The 23,218-nt window shown below is 33.1% G+C and overlaps 2 protein-coding genes and 1 long non-coding RNA gene across 3 annotated transcripts in view; 1 reads left to right on the top strand and 2 right to left on the bottom strand.

The window, feature by feature from the left end:
- Positions 1–313: 313 nt before the first annotated feature.
- On the bottom strand, positions 314–10,752 carry LOC140887386 (protein SEMI-ROLLED LEAF 2). Its single transcript, XM_073294606.1, has 20 exons — positions 10,497–10,752; positions 10,045–10,183; positions 8,263–8,337; positions 8,057–8,172; positions 7,862–7,976; positions 7,577–7,705; positions 7,347–7,394; positions 6,780–6,979; positions 6,489–6,685; positions 5,411–5,694; positions 5,176–5,325; positions 4,658–5,041; positions 4,209–4,358; positions 3,831–3,909; positions 3,630–3,754; positions 3,049–3,240; positions 2,806–2,946; positions 2,555–2,698; positions 1,642–1,848; positions 314–694 (listed from the first exon to the last, which is right to left on the bottom strand). The coding sequence occupies exons 2-20, from the start codon at positions 10,177–10,179 to the stop codon at positions 581–583; spliced, it is 2,985 nt and encodes a 994-aa protein (XP_073150707.1). The 5' UTR covers positions 10,180–10,183; positions 10,497–10,752; the 3' UTR covers positions 314–580.
- Positions 10,753–12,219: 1,467 nt separating this feature from the next.
- LOC140886678 (uncharacterized) lies at positions 12,220–12,937 on the top strand. The gene is made up of 3 exons (XR_012151627.1): positions 12,220–12,352; positions 12,490–12,715; positions 12,822–12,937. It is a non-coding gene; the product is annotated as an uncharacterized lncRNA (long non-coding RNA).
- Positions 12,938–19,662: 6,725 nt separating this feature from the next.
- Positions 19,663–23,218, bottom strand: part of LOC140888605 (RNA polymerase II C-terminal domain phosphatase-like 4) — a 63,455-nt gene continuing 59,899 nt past the window's right edge. The window contains exons 5-8 of the mRNA XM_073296300.1: positions 21,524–21,752; positions 20,447–20,635; positions 20,325–20,363; positions 19,663–20,075 (exon numbers count right to left, since the gene is read on the bottom strand). Of these exons, the coding sequence (XP_073152401.1) occupies positions 19,764–20,075; positions 20,325–20,363; positions 20,447–20,635; positions 21,524–21,752 (769 nt within the window). The 3' untranslated portion in view covers positions 19,663–19,763. The remainder of the gene's footprint in view (positions 20,076–20,324; positions 20,364–20,446; positions 20,636–21,523; positions 21,753–23,218) is intronic.

Below are 23,218 nucleotides of genomic sequence, written 5' to 3'. Positions count from 1 at the left end.
CTCAAAAATTTTCATTATAATTTTCAACAATCTAGTCTCAGAAATAAAGTTGTAATTATCACTATAACATTTTCATTTTAACTTTAGTTTTGGATTTGTTGGTGTTTCCCAATTGCAAAAAGAACCAACCCATCCCAACGATTCCAACTCCAAAAAAAATGGCAGATCCCCTAGCATAGCTATATCAACATTCACTTCAATGAACTCCACTTGCTGTTTATCATTGAATTGCAAGATTGAGCAGCAGGCGAGTTACGGTCTTACAGAGCAAGAAATTCCCCCAGAAAATGTTCAATCAATCAACAATCAGCAATCAGACAACTGGTTATATCTTTAGAGAATGTACCGATGAGTTTACTCCAAAGAATCAGACAAGAAGTATGATGAATGAACACAGAAAATCATACATCATTCTCAAACAGTAATATCAGGCAGAAGCAGTAACTGTTAGAAATACAGAAATAGGTCTTGTGCAGAAACTAAACTTGAGACAATTGACACCACCTAAAGTTTCCCTACTCGCTGGACTAACGATTTACATTCCCACTCGAGCCACGTGGTTGCGTGTTCCCACGTGTTCTTAGCCACGAGCAGCTTTGAGGAAATTGTCGAATGGGCTGGCAGGAGGTAACTTGAGAGCCAACCATGGGTTCATCGGTTGGGTAGCACCTTGATGGTGTTCATAGCTCGATATCTGCACGAAAATGTGGATCGGGGATCAAAATATAGCTGAGCAAAATTTTACTTTCAAGTAATGTGACGATGGGGAGAGAATTTTAGTCCTATGTATGTAGGTATCAAATCCAATCTTGATGGTGTTTCCCAAGTAATCCCAACCGCCGATATTTTGTTATGTCGTTTATAAACGAGTCAAACTCAAACATTCAAAAATTTTAATCGGCTCGACTTGGCTCAATAACATATCTAATTATAATATGAAAATTGGCATTCACAGACGTAAATGGCAGGAGCGGTGGCAGGGCGGTCAGTGACAGCCTACCGCCTCGGCCGCCTAGGCAGTTGAATTTTTTTAACAATTTTTTATAGATAAATATATATAATCATGCAATATAATTATAAATAGTCATAATTTTTATGTAATATATGTAATTAGATAATGTTTACGCATAAAGAAGTTTAATACAATATAATACAAAGTACAAATAAATATATAAATGCAAACTAACAAGATAATTAAGGTGGTGGCTGATGACGGTTCGAGGCGCCGGGCGGTTTGAGGTAGGTGGTGAACGATGGTGGAGAACACTTGAAACCAAAAGTAAATGAGATGTTTTTATTATATCTAGGGTTTTTTAAATTGATTGACTTTAACTGGTTTTAAAATTAATTGACTTTGATAGTTGACCTGGATTTTAAAATCATTCACCGCCTCGACCGCCTGCTTGCCCGCCGGATGGCCTCGGACCGCCTACAGAGACCTCCTTAGACAAAGGCGGGGCGGTCGAGGGCCGCCTACCACCTTGGCGGCCGCCTCTACTGAAAGTCGTACATAAAATTTCGACATTCTGAAAGCTGCCATGAACCACCAAAAAGCAACAAAGAGCCCGAATGGAGTCCAATGATAATCAATGCAAATGAGTGCAGCATTTAAAATATTAGGGGCGATAATTATAAGGTCACCTTGTCAACTGCTGACAATCCATTTGCCGGAAAAGATGGAAGCAATGTATCACTGGCTTTGGCGTACAGATTATCATGGATCAACCAATTAGAAAGCTTTTTCCGTGTGTCGGTACCAAAGGCTTCACATTGATTGGTCATAGCGCTGTATGGAAGTGGCGAGGTGGAGACAGATGCTCCGGCTACTTGACCAGCAACCTCGAGTGCCTGAAACCAAGCGCTCGTGAAATACAAGCATGCAATGAGCACAAATAAATTTTTCATTGAGACGAAATACAGTTGTTCTAACGAGGCATTGGTTGTCTAAAACAGGAGAATTTTAAGTAAAATATTCTTCTGTGAAAAATCACCACCAGACGAGTTAAAGCAGGTCAACCTGTATACACAAATCTGAACAAGAGAGGGGATCGAGCCTTACCTCTGAAATGGTACAGATCAAATCATACAAAGGAAAAAACTAATGAGATGGACTCTGATCCAAAAACAGAAGATGACCAAGGGGGGATAAAGGACATTGATTCAAGAGCTCTAAGACCCCTGAAACTATAAAAGCCCAATTCCCATGATTCAGTCTCCCAATTGAATCGAAATATTCGCTCAAGGATCCACCTACAACCTAGAGTGGTATTCTACTAATACATGATTTTTGCATAAATTTTAGCAATAATAGTTTGAATATCATCCGTATAACTTGTAAAATAGGTTGGAAAAACGGTCAACGTTCAATGAGATCAACTAAAAAACCAGGTCTTGAAGATAATCTAAAAAAAGATTTACATCTTGCCAGAGTTAGATCAACAGGGGAGCTTCGAGTTTGCGAGAAACAAGAAAACAAGTTATCATCATCTTGTCCATTTGTGGGGTTTTTTCGAGTAAGCATTCATCACATTATTACAGATTAATAGGTAATTACCGATTCAAGTAATTTTCCAATGCTGACAATATGAGACATCGACGGAGATGCAGATGGTGGTGCCTTGGGGACGAAGCGAGATATATCAGCAACTGATGATATGCTAACAGTGTCATCATCAACCAAGGAATTTGCAGAAAATTCCTGCCAGAGGAAAATATAAGCCAAAGCTCGTGCTTAGTCATAGGAACATAGACTTGAAAAGTCATGAACCAAACAGTTATCCAGCGGAAACTTGGAAGATAGTTTACCCCGTCAAAGGATGGTGATCCCTTGGAGTGTGCAGCTGTTTGGATGTAATCTATGTCGAGTATTGATTTGTGGCCAAACATAAAAGCTTCTTCAGGTACAAATTCTTCAGATAGTTGATTGGCTATATCCTCGGCCCCAAACTTGTCGAAATAAAACACTTGAGTCTTTGCATTTTAAACACTTCATACTGTTGCTGGGAATTTGCATAAGAAAGTTTATTCCACATAATTGAAAGAAACTACCTTTGTAATGCTCGATAAACTTTCGAATAACATGCCATAAACAAGTTTGTCGGATTCGTAGGCTTTGTCCCGCAGTTTAGTGAGAACAGTTGAAGCTTCGTCATTGTCTGAAGCAGAACCATAATCTTTCACTTCAACTTGCGGCTTTAGATAAACTTGATAGTCATCACTGATGCCAATAAACGGATCAACCTAAAATGTAGGACATTAGAATAAGTTTCCAAAAATAAACAAAACGGAGTAATAAAGGGGAAAAGATTAGGTGAATCAATAAATATCAGTTAAATAGCAAGTTGATGTAATGCAAAGCAATATCTGATTGTAAGTTATTCATACTTGGATCAACAGAGTGAAAGTATATAACTACATGTTTCCACTAATACCCTAGAAACTACTGAAAGAATTCTACATCACCACATCAATCCAAATAAACATACTCTTTACTGTGATATGGCCATGACATAGATGGTGACTTTGCAAATAAAATGGCTATCATGTATATTTCATTTAAATATAGAAAAGGCAAGATGATTAATTTGTGCATGGAGAACGAAGCAAAAGCATAAATCATTAATACTTACATCATTCTCAAGTAACATGTTAAATAAATCGTGTGAGTCAGCAACGTGATACAACTTTGCAGCAAACATCAACATTGCAGTTGACAATACAAGAAGCAATCGCTGGTATGCAGGAGATAAAGAACCTACGAAGAGAAAAAAAATCAATTATAAATTACTTCTTTTGAACTTAAAAACTCAATAATTAAGCAAGCTACGTACCATTATTGGAGTCCAAGGACAACTTTCGGAGAGACATGGGAAGCTGAAAGAATCGGAGTACTGACGTATTGTTGGGGTTCTGAAAATTAGAATCGCGAGAGGCCGTCACAGATTAAACACATCAAGTAAAATTATGAAATCTCCAAAGAGATAATCAAGATAATTGTATGATTCGAGGATACAAAATAGATGTGCATAGGCCCCAAGACAATGTAAATATATTAAGCAACTTTTTTTTATCTGACATTATTGTTACATATTTATTTTCTTTATTCATATGTTGCACTTTCATATGTTCCTTGTGTGTGTGTGTGTGTGTGTGTGTGTTGTCAAGTACTAAACACCAGAAAATGGAAATGTAGTTGGTTGAATTTTAACCTTGAGATATGAAGAAACGAGTATTAAATAAAAGGAATGAGCTATGGCTTCAACATTTGCCGGTAGATTATTCGGAAGATTAAGCTGTATCCATAAAGCAGATAGCAATTGTGCTATTTGATCCTCGTTGCAGTGCAAAAAAGATTGTTCCTGCATAATTCAAAAACCTGTCATGTAGCTGATGGTAAACACTCCCCAGAACTAAAATTTTTTGACACATACAGGACGGGAAAAGTTCATTACTTCATTTATTCGAGTAAACTATGATTATTTAAAGTTAGGTCAAAAGGTTGGATTAAAAGAGAGTGGTAAAAATACTTGGCCATCAAATATTTTACTCTCAATTTTAATGAACTTTGGTAAAAAATAAACTTCAAATTTCATGTCCGCAAGTGTAACATAATAATTTTCACTAATTATGAATTTGATCAGAGAAATAAAATTCTTACAGTCTCAGGCAAGCTCGCTGGTCTATTGGCCCGGTCAAAAAGGCTGCTGAAAATATGAATATTGGGAGAATTCTTGTGGGACCACCCATGCTTCCACTCCTCATCAACTTCATCCAAATGCTTAAAATCATCCTTTTCACTTCCTTGATTCACTTTAGTACCGTACTTTTCTCCACGGAGCCTCTTCAGAAGGGTAGTAATTGAGGCAAATGTTGATGCATTTTTGGACTGCCATCTCCTAGGATGATTAAAAATACCATTTCTTGCATGGGTAAAACTCGGAGTGAGAAGAATACAAAATATTTGATGCCCTCCGACACGTATTTCCACATCCGAATGCAACATGACTTTCAAAAGTTGAACAAGAAGTGCCTCTGGGAATGCCTGAAAATAGGACCGAGTAATGATAAGCTTTGGAGCATTACAAATAAAGTAGAACGGAGGTGTCATTTAATAAATATCTTGAAACTGTCAGATCTGTGAAACATATTCATGAGGTTGTTATGTGAAGTTTCTACCTTCTGTGAGTGAATAGGTATAGATGCTAAGGAAATCACATGAGCAAGGATTATCATTGATGAAAGAGCAGCATGTGCAACAGCTTTTACTGGTGGAAGCTTCTCCAGTGTGATTGTCATGACATCGAACAAAGGCCGCACATCAACGACCTAAAAAATCACCATCAATGATCAGGCAAATCAAAGAGAGCGAAGAGTAACAAAATAATTCTTATTTTCTGCTCAATGTAATTACCCCTCTCACGATTTCCCACAAGCAATTTTCTGTGGAAGTCTGAAGCGCAGTATTCAAGTTCAGCTCTTGCTCTCCAACTGATTCAGCTGTTGCTTGACAGCTTTTGCGCAGGTGTCGGCAGAGGTCACTAACAAACCCCATATCAGAAATAAAATATTCTGATCTTATTTGACGAGCCAAACAGGTGGCAGTCATGATAACGTGGCACTTGGTATGGGGATCATGTGCTATGTTCTTATGGTCTAAATGTCGAACCACACCAGCTAAAATAGATTGTTGATTCCCTATTAAAAAAAACATGAAACTAAACTTCGTGAATGATCTTAAATATATAATTCATCAGCTTTGCTTTAAGCGCCAACTATATAATAGTCATTCAAACACAGACATGCAGGTTGAATTAAGGTCAATTTAGATGCTATATGTTAATTATGCAAGGTAGTCCATACACTTTTTTTCCTTGTTGCCTTCCCAACATAACAAAAAATCATGACAGTATCGATCATATTATTTTCCTAAATTACATTAAAAGTAGTCAAGCCTCATATCTTTTCACGTCATCTCCCCCACCAGAACCGGAATTTCTTTTCTTTTCTTTTTTTTACAGAAAACAAAGATATTCATTAAGATATAAAAGGTAATAATTACAAGAAGTGGACTAGAGGTCCACGCATAAAGAGATAAAAACCGGAGTCGACTGGAAATGGATTACATTAATTTAGCAAGTTACAATAAAAGCCAGAGCCCAGAAGTATATTTTTTAAGTAAAAGCCAAACCAAGACAAATAAAGTTTCCATGAGTTTGGTGAAACCAAGTCTACTCAGAAATTTTGCATCAACAGTTACATCTTAAAATTTCTGAAAACCATCAGATAAATAATCATCGGAAGCTGTAAACTAAAGTTACTAAACTAAAACCAAAATTTTCAACAAGTTATAGTCAATGATAAATATAGAGCAGGAGTCGCAAGAACATCAACTATAAAACCATTCGACCAATCGAGAAAAGAAACAAAAAATCAGGACAAAAGAAAAGAACATGGAAATGGGAAGAGAAGAGGGAAAAGACAAAAATCACCTGGACTTTCCACGAAGTAAGACATATCGGAAAGAACATTGAGTGCCAAACCATTATTCGGTCCCCAGTGCCTCCCATTGTCAAAATAAATTAACATTGGATCCAATACTAGCCGCATTGTCGTACTCTCCTTGGCCAGTTCAACCAACCTCTGAATGCATATTTGTGCCCATATTTTTGGCATCTCAACCTCATCTCTAAAGTCAATGAAGATCCAAGAATAAAAGAACATGTGAGCGGAGAACTAATACCAACCAATTTTGTCATTTATAAAAAGAGAGAGCCCTAAACCTTGTTAGCAGAGAAGGATCTTTCTTCTCTGGTCGTGCTCTTATGATTGTGTGACTAGGACTCAAGTCGCCACCAACTCCAGGAGCAACTCTTCCCTCACATCTTGACACCTCATCCACCCAATAATGATGTGCATTCCTTCCCTCATCATCTTCCTCATTTTGTTCCATCTCAAAGTTATCAAGAATAACGTGCACAATCTACAGTAGATCATCGTAACACGTAAAAAGATATTAAGATCTGAAATACTTTCACGCAAGGGCATATTAACATGTTCTAAAATCAAACAGACGAATAGACATGTTTTTCCTAACTTATGCAGAATTGGACAAGCCAAGAGAAAAATAAACCATGATGAAAAAAAATGGACAAAGCATGAGAGCTGAGAAAGGAGGGTATAAGTCCTTGCATTTATACGAGAAAACTTACGACTTCATGGACAAAACAAAGGTCAGTTAGAAGATATGAGAATGATTAAAAAATCATGTATCCCCGTCTCCCGAACAAGTAACTACAACCAACTTTAAAGCAATAAATACGGTAAGATCAACAGATCAGAAAACTAACCTTGTCGAGATTAACAAATATCTGAGAGAACTCTGCCATGAACCAGACCTGCAGATAGAAGAAGCAAGGCAGACTATCATGGTATGAATTGTCGTAGTGAATCATGAAAACTTGTGAAACACGATATCAACCAAACTAATTATGATCTGCAAAGAGCCAACAAAAGCTCAAAAGATTGGAATCTCAATGATAGATGTAAGTAATATGGTGAAAACTTGCTTTCATATTACCATGGCAGAAAGGCACTGCAAGCTCGCTGCCCTCAACTTGTGCTTTTGATGCACATCATCACTCTTATGAGCCAGCAAGCATACTTTTTCCACCAAATTTTCAATATTACGAGAGTAAGTTCCATCTACCTGTTGGGGTAATATATAAATAAGGCATGGAAAGTAAATCTTCATAATGTAATTGCGTCACAATAACTCAATGCCTTGAATAAGATCTCTCATAGGCAAAAGTCATCTTTTAACAGAGGTAAAAATATATATATATAATTGAAGTTCATAAATCACCTGACGGTATATAAAAGTAGGCAATGTTTGGCATCCAATTATTAGGACATCGTCTTGTTTAGCATCATCCAGCAGTTCATTTATAACATTCAACAAATTAACAGCAAAATATGCTCTGAAACATAAAGAGGTGAATCCATGAATAAGAATAAACTAATTACCAATGAAAAGTAATAGAATGAGAGAAATACTTACACTTGCTCGGTACAAACTTGAAGTAATTTGTTGTATGTTTCCGCAACGACACTGACAAAAATAAGGTGACCATTTCGCAGTTCTTTATAACACCTTTCTTCGAGATATTTAGCAATCTAAAGAATAGAAACTGTCAAGAAAAATAGGATAGTTCCTCCCAAGAAAGATGGCATCATCAGCCAATAACACGAGAGCTCATAATTCACCTTTGGAATTCGGAATGGATTTTTGACAGCATATTCACATAACTTTGCAATTTTCCGGTCATTTGGATGGCCAGCCTACACAAACAAAAATGTAAACCAAAGTCGCATCTATTTATTTTCTTGGTATGAGTTTTTTTCATTTCAAAATGCATCATTTTTAAACTGGTTTGGCCTCACATATTTTTGTGATATCCAACATAAAAAATAAAAAAAAAAATCTTAGAAACAATAATTACTCAATAATTATTTTTTCTACGCTTTCCCAAATCAGCAGCACTTGGAATTTATAACATCAACCTTCAAATCACATCGTCCAACCAAAATCTATACCCAAATTCATATCAGAATTCTCGAATATTTTGCAGTAAAGAAAAACCTACGAAGGTCACCTTATTGCTGTCTATTGTCTTTAAGTTAAATTCCCGGGGATGGATTAGAGAGCCGTGGTGGAATGCAGAATGCAGAAGGCTTCAAACTTAAAAGGAATTTCACATTAAACCCAAATTCTTAGGCAAATATTTTTACATAGTCAGTTTTCTTAAGTCAATACCAATTAATAACAAGAAAGCCCAACGAGTCCATTAGACCATTACAGTGGCTTCAAGGTAAATTCAACCATGCAGTAGCAATCCCAAGACCACATTTTGATGAACATCCAACTATTTCGGTTTCTCAAGTTTATGATAGACTGATACAAGGGGAACTAAGGGAATGTAAGTGTCATAGTTTCACTGACAGCCCAAACACTTATCAATAACTGAATGGCACAGGACAACCAAGAAAACCTTAAAGAGTTTTCCCTCTTTCCCGGCGTAATTCTAGCCTAAACCAGAAAACTGAGATTCTTAAACAACATTTGGATTCTTCGTGAATGCAGAGAGATTTTCATAAGAGAATTAAGCATAGAGTAAGAAATATGGCAAGAAATGAAAATTGAAGTGCATAAGAAAATGAACTATCTCTGTAATATGAAGATATACAGTTCCTAAGTCACTAAACCCTTCACTGAAACATGCGACAGTACAATAAGTTTCTGCAACAGTTCTGCATTCTAATCTTCTATTGTAGCCAATATTAATTTGTTTTAGATCAGTGCCATACAAGCCCGTGTTCAACTGATGGCTTGCATACCCTTTAAATCTTGAATTTAAGGACTAGCACAATGTTATAATTTTCGGAATTGTTTCACTTCATTTTTATCCCAGAAAGACAGGTGTTCTAGTTTATATGTCTGAAATTTATTGAAATAACTAAAGATCTTTGGCACACTTTCTAATTTAAGGTCATTACATAGCATTTGAAAATTTGAGAACCCAGTCAATAAGCAGAAGTTCCTGATGAGGGTGCCTTAGGCATTTAAAAATAATTTAGTCACACAAAATTTCCAACCCAGTCTTAAACGAACTTAACCAGTTCTTCATCATCATCCAATGCCAACATCAAGAACCAACTTAGCACATACATAAGAGCTATATATAATGAGAAATTGAACAACCACGACTCTGTACTCAAGTGCTGTGAGCCATTGGATTTGCCATTGTCGACGGCACCAACATGGTCTAATGGTCATATTTTCATAGCATCACATGATCCAATAACGTTTCCACCATCAACTCCGACGTATGATGGTGAGACGAAATGTCCGACTAAAAAATACCAAGTAAACAGAACAAGAAAAACAACAAATATGCATTGCTACATCATTGATTGTTCACGTACAATAATATAAAATATCCCAAAAACACCAAATGCTGGAATCTGGATTTGTTAAACAATACTCACAGGTGATTTAGGAAATATCTCAGCAAGCAATTTCTTGTACCGCTTAACAGGCTGCCGAGACCTTGACCTTAGAGCAGGGCAGCACACACACATGCTCTCACAGGCCGGGAATAACTTGCGGGAAATAACACCCATTTTCCTACAATTTTGAAAATGTGCCGAGAATGAAGATTACAGATCTATATCACATGCTTTGAACACCAAATACCCATCATACACCTCCTACTTTCTCATACAATACAGATTGATCAAATTCAACGCCACAATGTGACTAACACAGAGACTAGGAACTTAAATATTGAACACTGAACAACACCTCTTGTTTAAAATGAAACAGGAGGACACCAGAAAACAAAAAAGGAGTAAAATTTGGACTAGCCCGGAAAGGGAAATCACCTAAAATACAACAACAGAGTTCAAAAAATCAAGAAAGATTCAGACAAATCACACACCTGCAACAGCAAAGAGATAGCCCCGCAAGAGAATTTATTTAAACTTTCACAGGAATTTCAAGAAAACACTGGGCTTCATAGGCACAAAACGAGCTTACTCAATGAGACTCGGAACTCGAAATTGAACCAAGAACGAGGGAGATGGGAGATGCAAAAGGGAAAATAAAGTAAAAGGAAAGATCACGTGATCTTCAGAGCTTTGCAGTGTGTGTAAATGGGGAGTCTTGCTTTTGTCAAACTGTCAGAAAAACTTGGAAATCTAACCATTGACCCAACGTTTCACCAATTCTTTTACTTTTCAAACAAACAAATTAATTAAAAACAAACAAATTAATTAATTATTATATAATAAGAACAAAAAATTTAGAAAATAAATAAATATTATAAATTCCTCTTTGTCTTCCTCGAACGTTTCATTACATGGCATTATGACGGCAAGGACACGCAGAGTGTTTGTAACTTTTGTAAATTTAAAAACAATTATTTTTCATTTTATTAATGTTTCAATCTTTAAAAAAAATATGATATTCGCTTAATTTTATATTATATATATATATCAAATTTTGAGCTACATATGTTATTTTTTTATTTAAAAAATTATCACAAATCTGTATATTTAGATTTTGTATAAAAAAATAATATTTTTATCATGAATTAAATCGAATAAACCAATTCCATGAAAGTCCAAAAGTTCTAAGGATGGATTTATATTCACATAATCACATGTGCCATGAAAAGCTAAATTTGTAGGTGGTGAGAGAATTAATATAATAAGATGTGATTAAAAGTCAAATTAAATATTTTTGCAATCTACTAGAGTATAAAATTTGGTGATTTACCTTGAAAATTGTTCGAATTACTTAAGCAAAGGCTATTTTAATTCATTATTAATTATTGCCATTTCAAAATTATACATTTATTTTCACATAAGCGCAAAATATTTTTAAAAAATTGAAAATAATATCACAATTTTTACTCATTGAACTTATCCAATGCACACTAAAAATTAACTGTTTATGATTATCACGTAATAAAAAATATAATAAAAGAAAAAATTGACTAGTTGAAAACATGTTCAGCCAATTACTTCAACTCTATAAATTATGATATTTTTCTATTTAAAAGGAAACATTTTTTATTTTAGAAAAATATCGTTTTGTAATTTGTTATCAAATAACACATTTAATCGTGTTTAAATAAATATATCAACGATATAAGCACTCGATATAGGGGGAAAAACACCAGTATTAATCAATAGTGACCATCTTAAAGTTCATACCATTTATTGATTTATTTGTATACCATTAATAAATTCCAAATTCTCGTCATGAAAGAATTAACCAATAAAATCATGGAATAAATATTTTTGCAATCTTGGCATGCTAATATTCCTCACATAATCCTGATAATTAACAAATTATTATTTTATATTCCATGTAATCCAACTTTTGAATCGACATCAATTTCGTGAGTCGAACATAAATTTCAAGATTGATCCTTGAAAATTGTTAGAATTAGTCAAAGCTACTTTAATATATATAGCCATCTCAAAATTAAAATGATTTTGAATCATATATATGTAGAAATCTTTTTCGAATCCATGATATTAATAAAATGTTGACATGATACGTCTAGCCGATTCTACATATTTAAACTCCACAAATTTCGATCTTTTTATATATCTAAAAAGAAGCAAAAATATTTTCAAAAAAAAAAAAAAAGGATTTTTGTTCTCGAAAATTAACCCTAAATTAGTAGCCATGGCCAAGAATATGCTACTTTTGTTTCTTGCAAGTTGTCTCGTCGGAGTTGCACTCTCTTCTCTTCCTCAAAACAACAAATTCAATACCAACCAAGTGAGTCCACTTCCTACATTTCTAAAGTTACGAAAAGATACATTTTCATCCAAAAATTTATATGAAATTTATACGCGCACGTGCTTATATTCAACTTAAACATCATATTAGTCACACCTAGCGAAATTTGAATGCAGGCCGGGAAGGATTGGTGCGATGCACAAGTAGGTACTCCAGACGATAAGTTACAAGGGTTCATAGACTATGCTTGCGAGGTTAACGATTGCAGTGCAATCCAACCAGGTGCACCGTGTTTCGAACCCAACAATCTGGTTATGCATGCGTCCTATGCTCTCAACCAAGACTATCGTCGCACCCGCTTTTGCAACAACGAGATTGGCACTTTAACTACCAACAATCCATGTAATCTCTTCTTCCCCAACTCTCAATAGTCGTCTGTTTGAATATATTTCATTGATCATCTAATTAATTCAACATCTTACTTTTATGTGTGTTTATATATGTCCAGCTCATGATGCTTGCCAATATCCATAAGTGCAACGGGATCCATCGAGTTGACACAAATGCTAATGTATTCTATTAAATAAGTTGCTTTGTGTTATTATAAACATAATTTATATTTCTAATTCAAATAGTCTCGTGTTTATTTTCACGTATGCATACAGAATGTTATATATAATTCAAGAGGAATTCGGGTTATGCCCTCTTAAATAGAAATTTATCGACTGTTAAAAGGGAAAATGATTGTGGAAGAAAGGGGAAATAAAAAGTGCGAAAAATATTATCAAAGAATGATCGAAAGAAGACCGATTTGTTGATTTTCTGATTTTAAATACGTTTTTTTAGAAATTTTTCTTGCATTAATTAATTTATTTTGTCAGGCAAAAATAAAAATAAAAACGAACAAATAATTAGGAGAAAAACGAAGATGAATATTATGGGGATTCAAATATTATATATTATAGGAGAAATTGCATATATCACCCTTGTGAAATCTCGGGTTTGCTGATAACCCCCTATGAAATTTTTTTAAGCTAATAACCCCCTATGATTTTAGATTTATAGCATGCACACCCCTTTTGATTAAAAAAGACGAAAATACCCTTAACTTTTATGAACTCTTTAATTTATCATTTATTTTATATAGGAGTATTTTCGTCATTTTTTAGCTGAAAATGGTGTGTATGCTACAAATCTAGAATCACATGGGGTTATTAGCTTAAAAAATTTTCATAGGGGGTTATCAGCAAACCCGAGATTTCACAAGGGTGATATATGCAATTTCCCCTATATTATATATATGATCCAAATATTATATAAGATATATACGAATAAATATCTTCAAATCAGAACTCAAATAAAGCAACAATTGAATATAGTCATTCAAAAATAAATCAAAACAAGTACAGCCTTTGAAGCCTTTCCTTCTCAGGCTGCATGAATTTATTGTACGTTCTTACCATTTGCCGAGAGCAGAGATGGAGCCAGAAAATTTCAGGCGAAATTTCATTATTGTTATTTTTCAAAACTCTATTAAAATAAATAAAAAATAATAGTGAAATAACTTTTATCGAAAATTATTTTTAAATATTAATATTTCTTAACGAAAAAAAAGTAACTAGTAAAAGCTCGGAGGAATTGAGATTTGAGGGGGACGGTTGCATCTACTGCCCCCTTTGGCTTCGTCTCTGGTTGGATTGAGAATTTTGATACCAGCGAGTTTATTTTTCTCAAAAAAAATAAGATTGATCAATGATCAGTAACGTTAAGCCAAGAAGATAGAAAGAATATTAATAAGCAAAATAATGAAGGAAATTCGAATATCATCACGACATCAAGCATCACCTTAAAAATTATTTAAGTTGCAACTTTTATCAATAATAATTTAGAAGGGTAATAAGATGGTAGCCACTAAAAAATTCTAATGGCAAATGTAAAATAATGACACGATAATCACAAATCGTTAAGCTCTTTGCGATGTGAATTGTGATGAACCTCGATGCCCTATCTCGACAAGGTCGAATCCAATTAATGTCAACAACTCAAACAGGCAAGAAACAAATTAACCCAAGTGAACCCGGGTTTTATCAACTATATACGCTCTTGAGTTGCTATTTGTACTTCACTTTGTGTTTATTCACACTTCACTTCAGTCTTCCTGTGTAAATTTTAGTTACAAATGAAGTGCAGAAAACCAAAACTAAAGCGTAAATATTAATTACCTTCGTTAATTCAAATGTAGTCATAAAATATGTAATTAATCTCGATCAATCGATAAGAACTTATCGAGTGTGTTATGTACATGCATCTTGTACTGGTAGTTGCCATTAATATAATCCATATTCCACAAGTCATATAAAATGATTGAAGCATGCACAACAGTTATCATAATTTATTATTGATTAGGAAGATATCAGAAAGAGTAGTATTCAATGTATTAATAGATTTTATTAAATTCAAAAGGGTTGACATCGAATGGGACCCTATTTCACATAAGTCAGAGGTCCATTGGCTCATGCGGAGGGTAAATCGAGGGATGTGCACGAGCGGCAGAGACCTGAAGGAGGGAGCACATGGCCCAATCCCCAGAGCATACCCCCACAATATTTTAGCAGAGAATATGCTCCACACGAGGATCGAACCCGCAACGCTGGAAAAATTTTTTTTACGTCATCCCAGGCTTTACCAAGTCGCCTATGCCCCTGTGGGCATAGATTTTATTAAATTAATAGCTTCATGTGATTGTAAACATGAGTATACTATCCTATATTTCCAATCAAAATGTCTACGATTTATCCTTGTTTTTTTTAAATGTATTTCAAAAGTAATGCAAATAAAGTAATAATAATAACGATGAAGGTTGAATTCAAAATTGGTAAGAAAAATTCAGTCAAAACTTCGAGAGAGATTTTCGGCCTGATTATCATAGTTTTATATATTAAAAAATTGTCTTTACTCCAAAATCCATTAAAAAAATTTATTGAACATAAAACGAGACATTTCAAAAATGCCTAATAGGATGAGCCAACCAAAAAATTAAAAAAAATGTCTTTCAAAAATTATTGTGTTATCTATATTTCATTTTGTGTGTAAAATTTGCTTACAGAATGAGTCTAACAAAAAAAAATAGTGTAAATATCAACTTCGATCACTTTCATTCATATGTCATCATACAATATGTAATTGGTATATCGATTGATCTCTAAAAACTGGTAGGTTAGATCCTACCCCCATGGGGTATGTGTCATTCATTGGTTGGTTCAAATTATGTGGGTCCCATTGAATTATATGAGGCCCACATGATTTGAACAAATAAAATACATACTCATGTCCCATGGGGTAATATCCATGGGGTAGGTTGAAATTTTCCCTAAAAACTCATCTTACGTGTCATGTAGTACAACTTGTGGTAGTTGCCATTAATATTATCCGATCCATATTCCACAAGTCATATGGTAGATTTCAACCTAGCATATGAGTAATACCTCAATGATAGATCTAATGTCCAATGATTTGTCACGTCAACAATATATAATAAATTCCGCCTATGTGTAAAAATATGAATAGTTGGATGCATGATTTGGGTATTACTCGTATGCTAGGATCTCATCTATATGAAATGCTTGAATCATGCGCAACAATTATCAGAATTCATTTTGGAGGAGAAAGATAGTATTCTAGATATTAATGGATTTTTATATTAAACTAATAGATTAATTAATAGCTTTATGTGATTGTAAACATGTGTATATCATATTTCCAATCAAATTGTCTACGATTTATCCTTGTTTTCTTTTTAAACGTATTTCAAAAGTAATGTAAAAAGAGTGATGATAATAACGATGGAAGGTTAAATTCAAAAATGGTAAGAATACTTTTGTCAAAGACTCAAAACCTCGATAAAGTTTTTCGGCCTGATTATTCATAATTTAAAAAGAGAACAAGGATAAATCGTTATTTCAAAAGTAATGCAAAAAGAGTGATAATAATAACGATGGTTAAATTCAAAATCGGTAAGAATAATTTAGTCAAAACTTTGAGAGAGATTTTCGGTCTGATTATTCATAGTTTTATATATATTAGTAAAAATCACGTCCGATGCACGTGAGAACATCTTTTGTTATCGATAACGTTGTTAAATAAATTAATTGAGATGAGAAGATATTAACACACAATTAATAAATTATTTTCATGGTAATAATATATACTTTTTGAAAAAAAAAGTATTACATTTCTAAATAATGTAATCAATATAATCTTAGACATTGCAACTAATAAAAATATTTGCAACATTCTCAACAATGTAACACTTGAATTTTCAATGTTTGTATTATTTACGGTCATGATTATTTTACATTCACGTTAACAGTTTAGAATAAGACATTATCGATAATTCATGTAAGCTTATAAATATAAGTGTTACGTTTATTGCAGTTTTACATAACACAATAATGATATTGAAACTTATGTAATTATTATTTATTAATCTTAAGAAATTATGACATGATTCGTACCATGAATTCGTTTTATTTTCTATCTCGTGTATGTATGATTTATTCTTTATTTGTTAATAAATAAGATATGTTAATCAAATTATATTAAATATAATTTTGTAATTTTCTATGTTATATTTTGATCACTATTGATTTATGAAAAAAAATTGATATAAATAATCCATTCTAAACCTTAATTTAAATTATTATTTTCTTATTTTATATTTGGGATTTTTTTTTCTTTTTTAACAATTTTTCAAATCATTCTTCATGAAAGAATTATTATTATCATCATCTTTAATAACAATTCTTGTGATATCATGTTCATCAATCATTTGCATTTGTATATCATTATTATTTAATCGACGATCACTTTTTTATGCGAAAAATAGTTACTTGCAAAAAATGTCAATAATTTCATCATTCTCATTTGCATTCTGGTATGTTTTCTTCTTCCATTATTTGTATGGCAGTATCGGTAACGATCAATGTATTTGTTGGACATCCTTTTTTCTTTTTGATATCTCATTTTCGAAGCCTACTGATCTCTTTTTGCTTACAATGCTCTCATTGCTGAAATTTTTAATTGAATTTTGAATGTCTTTAATTACAAATGTTAACATTCCGTATTTCATCTCAACCGTTTTGTTGCATATTTTTTTTTATTCATCTGATTGAAAATTTACATCAATGTAATTTTTACAGAATCTTTAATTTAATATGAGACGTGTCATCCATAATTTTTCTAGACTTTTTTTATTATTTATTAACTAAATCGTAGTTGAGTTATTAATATATATATATATTTACAAACTTCAATAATATTTAAATAATATCAATCTTATAGTTTTGATAAAAACTATTAAAAATATTCATCTTCGACTCTTGTAAAAATATTTCTTCGTTAATTGTAACACAATCATAAAATAATTGTTATAGTTTCTAGATTTTTTGAAAAAGAAAAATAATTAATTTTTAAAATTTTAACTTTTACATAAATGATATTTGTGTGTTGGTTTGTTTTTTATTTATTATTTTGGATTAAAACTATACTCCACATGAATTGATTTATTTCAAAACCGATGTATAATTTAATTTATATATATTTATCACATTTAAAAAATATGATATTTTGTTATATTTATGAACTCATGATATAATTATTTAGTTTAATAGGTCCTTACATAAATTAAAATACATAAAAAATTTTGTTGAAAACATATGTCATTTCATCTACAAACAAATAAAAACTTAAGTATTTTGGTATTTCGATCTTTTAAGAAACTGGATAAGAATTTAATTTAATTAATTTTTTTTGAAAAAAAGTAAATTCACTTTATCTACAAAAAAATAAAAACTAAAGTATTATGTTATTTCAATCTTTTTGGAAACCAGAACATTATCTAATATGCACAAATTATCAATTTTAGCATTATCATAATAATTGATTTTACAAAAGTATCATCTTAAAATTTATCAAGTGTGTATTAACCAAGGACAAAGTTAAAAATACACAATAAAAAACTTTGACCTTGATTCAAATTTTTATAATTGTACATATTACTTTTATGTCATCGCCAATATTTAACTATTACATTTATATCCTTATATGTATATTGTAACATCATCTGACAACATAATTGTTATAGTTTTTAGATTTTTTGAGGAGGATAAATAATTAATTTTTTAAATTTCAACTTTTACATGTATGATATTTATGTGTTAGTTTGGTATTTATTTATTATTTTGGATTAAAACTTGACTCCACATAAATTGATTTATTTCAACACCGATGTGTAATTTATATATATATATATTATAATAACGTTAAAAATATGATATTTGTTATATTTATGAACCCATGATATAATTATTTAGTTCAATAGGTCCTTGTGCAAATTAAAATACATAAGATTTATTGTTGAAAAAATGTCATTCCATCTACAAAAAATAAAAACTAAAGTATTTTGATGTTTCAATCTTTTAGGAAACTGAATAAGTATTTAATTTAATTAGTTCACTTTATCTACAAGAAAATAAAAACTAAAGTATTTTGTTATTTCAATTTTTTCGGAAACTGGAACCTTATCTTATATGCACAAATTTTCAATTTTGATATTATCATAATAATTGATTTACAAAAGTATCCTCATAAAATTTATCAAGTGTGTACTAACCAAGGACAAAGTTGAAAATACACAATAAAAAATTTTGACATTGGTTCAAACTTTTATAACTGGTATAGATAAGTAATATAATAAATTACTTTTAAGTCCTAGCCAATATTTAACTTTTACATTTATATCCTTATCTGTAATTATTTTTACATAAATTTGTGTAGAGTAAAAGGGCAAAGTTATAGATTCATAATTATAAAACCTTTTCCTTTTATTCACACTTTTATATAATAATAATAATAATAATAATAATAATAATAATAATAATAATAATAGATAATAGATAGATTATTTACACTTTTATATAATTATAATTATGATAATTGATTGATAGATAATAGATGCTTCTTGTAACGTTTAATGATGGTTGCATTTGTGAGATACTTGATCAAGATAAGAGTTGGATTATTTATTCTCAAGACAGACTGCTATAGTGCTTATGGTTCTTGATAATTTGGCTGTGAAGACAACGATCGAGATAGTAGTAGTATAAATCTTGAAATTACAAACTACGAAACATTTTGAGAAATATGCACATCACACTATGACTCAAACCGTGTGAAATCAAGTTACAAAATACTGGCCAAATGAGAGGTCGTCGGGTCGATGCTCCAAGAATCAATGTGATTGTAATCAAAACAACAAAAACAGATCCTCAAACCTACATTCGAGCAAGCTACGGTGCTAACTCATCAAGTATATACACGTTTTGAGTTCAAAAATCAGTAAAGTAATTTGTCATCAGCCGTTAAGCATAGGGTGTAACAAGTAACAACTGGATCATTTATCTTTTGATTGACTGACAGGGAAATTTTCTTCTGGTTGCTTTTTCCACAAGTAGTTAGAAGCTTCAATCCACCGTGGATGGACCAGAAATTTCTTCTCCTGGACCGCCCAATGAGATTTATCGGTTCCTGCATCCAGAGAGACTACATGTGTCACCGATGAGTCGAGTTCCATTGAACATGTAGCTCCTAGTTGCATAGCCATTTTCCATAGAAGATGCTGCTCAGCCCGAAAATTGGTAGGAAAAACACGGCTGAAGACAATTTTGCAACCCATCAAGACCTCCTCACGAACTCTCTTTAGAACCTGCGAGCGTATACCAGATCAAAGTAGAAATTTTAGTGTCTACCATATATCTGCAAATGACTAACAATATATCATTCAAACATTTAGGTAAACTAAACTAGCCAAATAATGCAAGTACTATCTCAGCTACAAGATGAATGTATGGCTCAAGTCCAAATAATTGTTCAAGCAAAACTCTGTTAAAGTTTTCACACATTCAAACTGATTGAGGTTGAACTCGACAAAAACGCAAATGCCAATAATATTTGCCTGTCTCGCGTCTCGGTCCACCAGATTATCATCACGCCCCTAAAAGGAGAAAACTTCTATCAATACAATGAACTAGAAAAGAAATAAGATAAATTTTTTTTGAAGGTAACGGGATCAAGTACCGGGTCAAAGAACAAACTGTGGATCCGCTGAAGAACTCTCAGAACAGTTGTCAGCGCACCATCACTCTCACTTTCATCACTTCTAAGTTCAGAAAGTGATTTACAATTGAAGCCAAATTGCTTGCTACTTGACGCAAAGTAGTGGTATCTCTCCATTAATATCAAATTCTCCTTGTGCTTCTTCCATACCTAAATAAAAAAAAAACATCCAAGAAATTTCCCAAGAAAAACTTTAGATGACAAGAAGCACAAATGCAAGCATACTACAAATACAAACAAAGAGCTTCTTCAGCAGAATGACTAGAATTAAAGAAGTAGGATTACAAAGATAATGCACAAGTTATATACATCAGAATTTCAGCTCAACTATGGTAACATAATATTTCTCAATATACTTTAAGGTCGAGGAAAAAAATGTTGAGATTGATAAGCGAAGCCTTTTTGCTCTGCTGTTGTAAGAAAAACCCAACTGGCTCAAAAAACAGTATAATCCACCAAAACCAAACTAGATCATCTTGTTACTCAATAGTGGCTAAAATTGAACACCTTCTAGTCCAGTCAAGGCGCATGGCCACGCTACAAAACATGTAACACTTGGTACATGCCACAATACCACCTTACTCCTTAATTCTACAAGACTTGAACAACAATATAATTTACTTTATCCAAGAAGTATAACACTACAGAGTACCTAGTTCGACAAGAGAAATGCACGTGAAAATAGTGCAAAGTCATCTTTTTGACAAGGTCATAATACTGACTATTCAAAAGTTGAGATTCAGCTCCTAAATTGCAATTTTTGCTGTTTTGTTTACAGAGTTAAATCGTTCGGTTAGATGTTAAATTTAAAACATTAGCAACGTTAGGGTCAACCTCAAGCATTAGATATTCAATGGTAAATAGGGGAAGTAATTTTTATAGAAAGTTTCTTGTTATAAAATAAAACGAAAGTTCTAAACAGGCTAATTGAAAAAAATGAACATATTAAAAGCATGGTTATTTTCCCAAATAAACACAAATCATAAGATAGAAACATGAAAAACACAACAAAAATATGATATGAAAGAACCACATTACCGCTTCAGTGTCGTCAAGAATGAGAACAGCACTTTCTTGCCCCAAAACAATATCTAAACCCTTTTGATGTCTTTGTGTGCAATCCCCTTGAGCAATTATTCGGGAATTGAAGTAAACATCCCCCGGGTCAAGCAACTTTGCCATTTCCAAGGCATAGGAACGTTCACCCATAGTGTATATGTACATCTCAAACATATCACTAGCACTTTTAAGGAAGGTATGTACAAATTGTTAGGTCAACGTTAAATGGTTTGTCGGGAAACATATTTAATGCTAGTTGGATGGTGGACTGCAGATGGCTGGTGAGGACGCGTGAATTAAATTCACGCGTACCGAGAGCTCTATAAATAGAGCTCCATTTTTTCAGTTTTAAATATCCCAAAATCAGAGAGCATAGGAAATAAGAAACAAATAAAGGAGTTTCTTGGGTTTTCTTTAGTGTTTTCTTGTGTGAGTTAGAGAAATTATTTCTCGGTAATACTCGGGTGTTGGGATCGTGTGAGAGATATAGTGTTTTGTATACACTTGTAATATTTCTCCAGTTATAAATATTTGCAGCAGCTCCGTGGACGTAGCCTATATTGGGTGAACCACGTAAATCTTTGGTGTTCTTGTTGATTATTTTTATTCCGCATTTATTATCGTCATGATCACTTCGGCATAATTCATAACAACTGGTATCAGAGCTGTTACGGTGTCCGTGAGCCTTGGTGAAAAATTTCTTAAAATTCTGAGTATGCTCTGTGGTTGCAGCTTTGTCTGATCTTCCACATCAGAAAAGATTTTTTGAAATTTTATTAAGGCAGTAGAAGCGATGACCGGAAATGACGGATCGGGACCGGGAATCAATAAGTTCGACGGTACAGATTTTACGTTCTGGCGGTTACAGATTAAAGATTATCTGTATAGCAAGAAGCTACATCAACCTCTATCCGGGGTGAAGCCAGAAAAGATGGAGGATGATGAATGGAAGCTTCTTGACCGACAAGTGTTAGGGGTAATACGATTGACCCTAACAAAGAACATGGCGCATAACGTGGCGGAGGCAAAAACCACGGAAGAGATGATGTCCATTTTGTCGGACATGTACGAGAAGCCATCAGCAAATAATAAAGTGTTCCTCATGAAAAAATTATTCAACTTGAAGATGGAGGAAGGTGCTTCGGTGGCGGCACACATCAATGAATTCAACACGATTGTTTCCTAGCTAACATCGGTTGAAATCAAATTTGATGATGAAATTCGTGTACTTATTCTTTTGGAGTCTTTACCAAATGCTTGGGAGCCGATGCGGGCAGCGGTTAGCAATTCTGCTGGAAAAGGAAAGTTACAATTCAATGATGTCAGAGATCGAATCCTTGGTGAAGAAGTTCGCATGAGGGATTCGAGAGAAGCAACATCATTGAGATCTGCCCTAAATCTCGAAAACAGAACTAGGGGCAGGAGTAGCAAAAAAAGTTCTAACCGATGGCGTGGCAGATCCAAATCAAGAACTGGAAAAGACAAAAATACCTTTGAAAAGAAATTGAAGTGCTGGAGCTGTGGTGAAACTGGTCACATGAAAAAGAACTGCAGATCACACAAGAATAATGCAAATGTTGTAACTGAGGAAGTACACGATGCTTTAGTGTTATCCATGGAAAGCCCTATTGACTCTTGGGTTATGGATTCTGGAGCCTCGTTTCATACCACGGG

This window comes from Henckelia pumila, chromosome 3, assembly GCF_033568475.1.
Source record: "Henckelia pumila isolate YLH828 chromosome 3, ASM3356847v2, whole genome shotgun sequence".
In the NCBI taxonomy this organism is placed as follows: domain Eukaryota; kingdom Viridiplantae; phylum Streptophyta; class Magnoliopsida; order Lamiales; family Gesneriaceae; genus Henckelia; species Henckelia pumila.
This window is presented reverse-complemented; position numbering and strand designations above follow the sequence as displayed.

Bases quoted from the DNA above. Each gene is read 5' to 3' on its own strand.
- LOC140887386 (XM_073294606.1), bottom strand. From the start codon at position 10,179: ATGGGTGTTATTTCCCGCAAGTTATTCCCGGCCTGTGAGAGCATGTGT. The intron at 8,173-8,262 runs GTGAATTATGAG...TCTATTCTTTAG, and splicing joins ATCCATTCCGAATTCCAAAG to ATTGCTAAATATCTCGAAGA. The intron at 5,695-6,488 runs GTGATTTTTGTC...TTTTTTTAATAG, and splicing joins TTACTTCGTGGAAAGTCCAG to GGAATCAACAATCTATTTTA.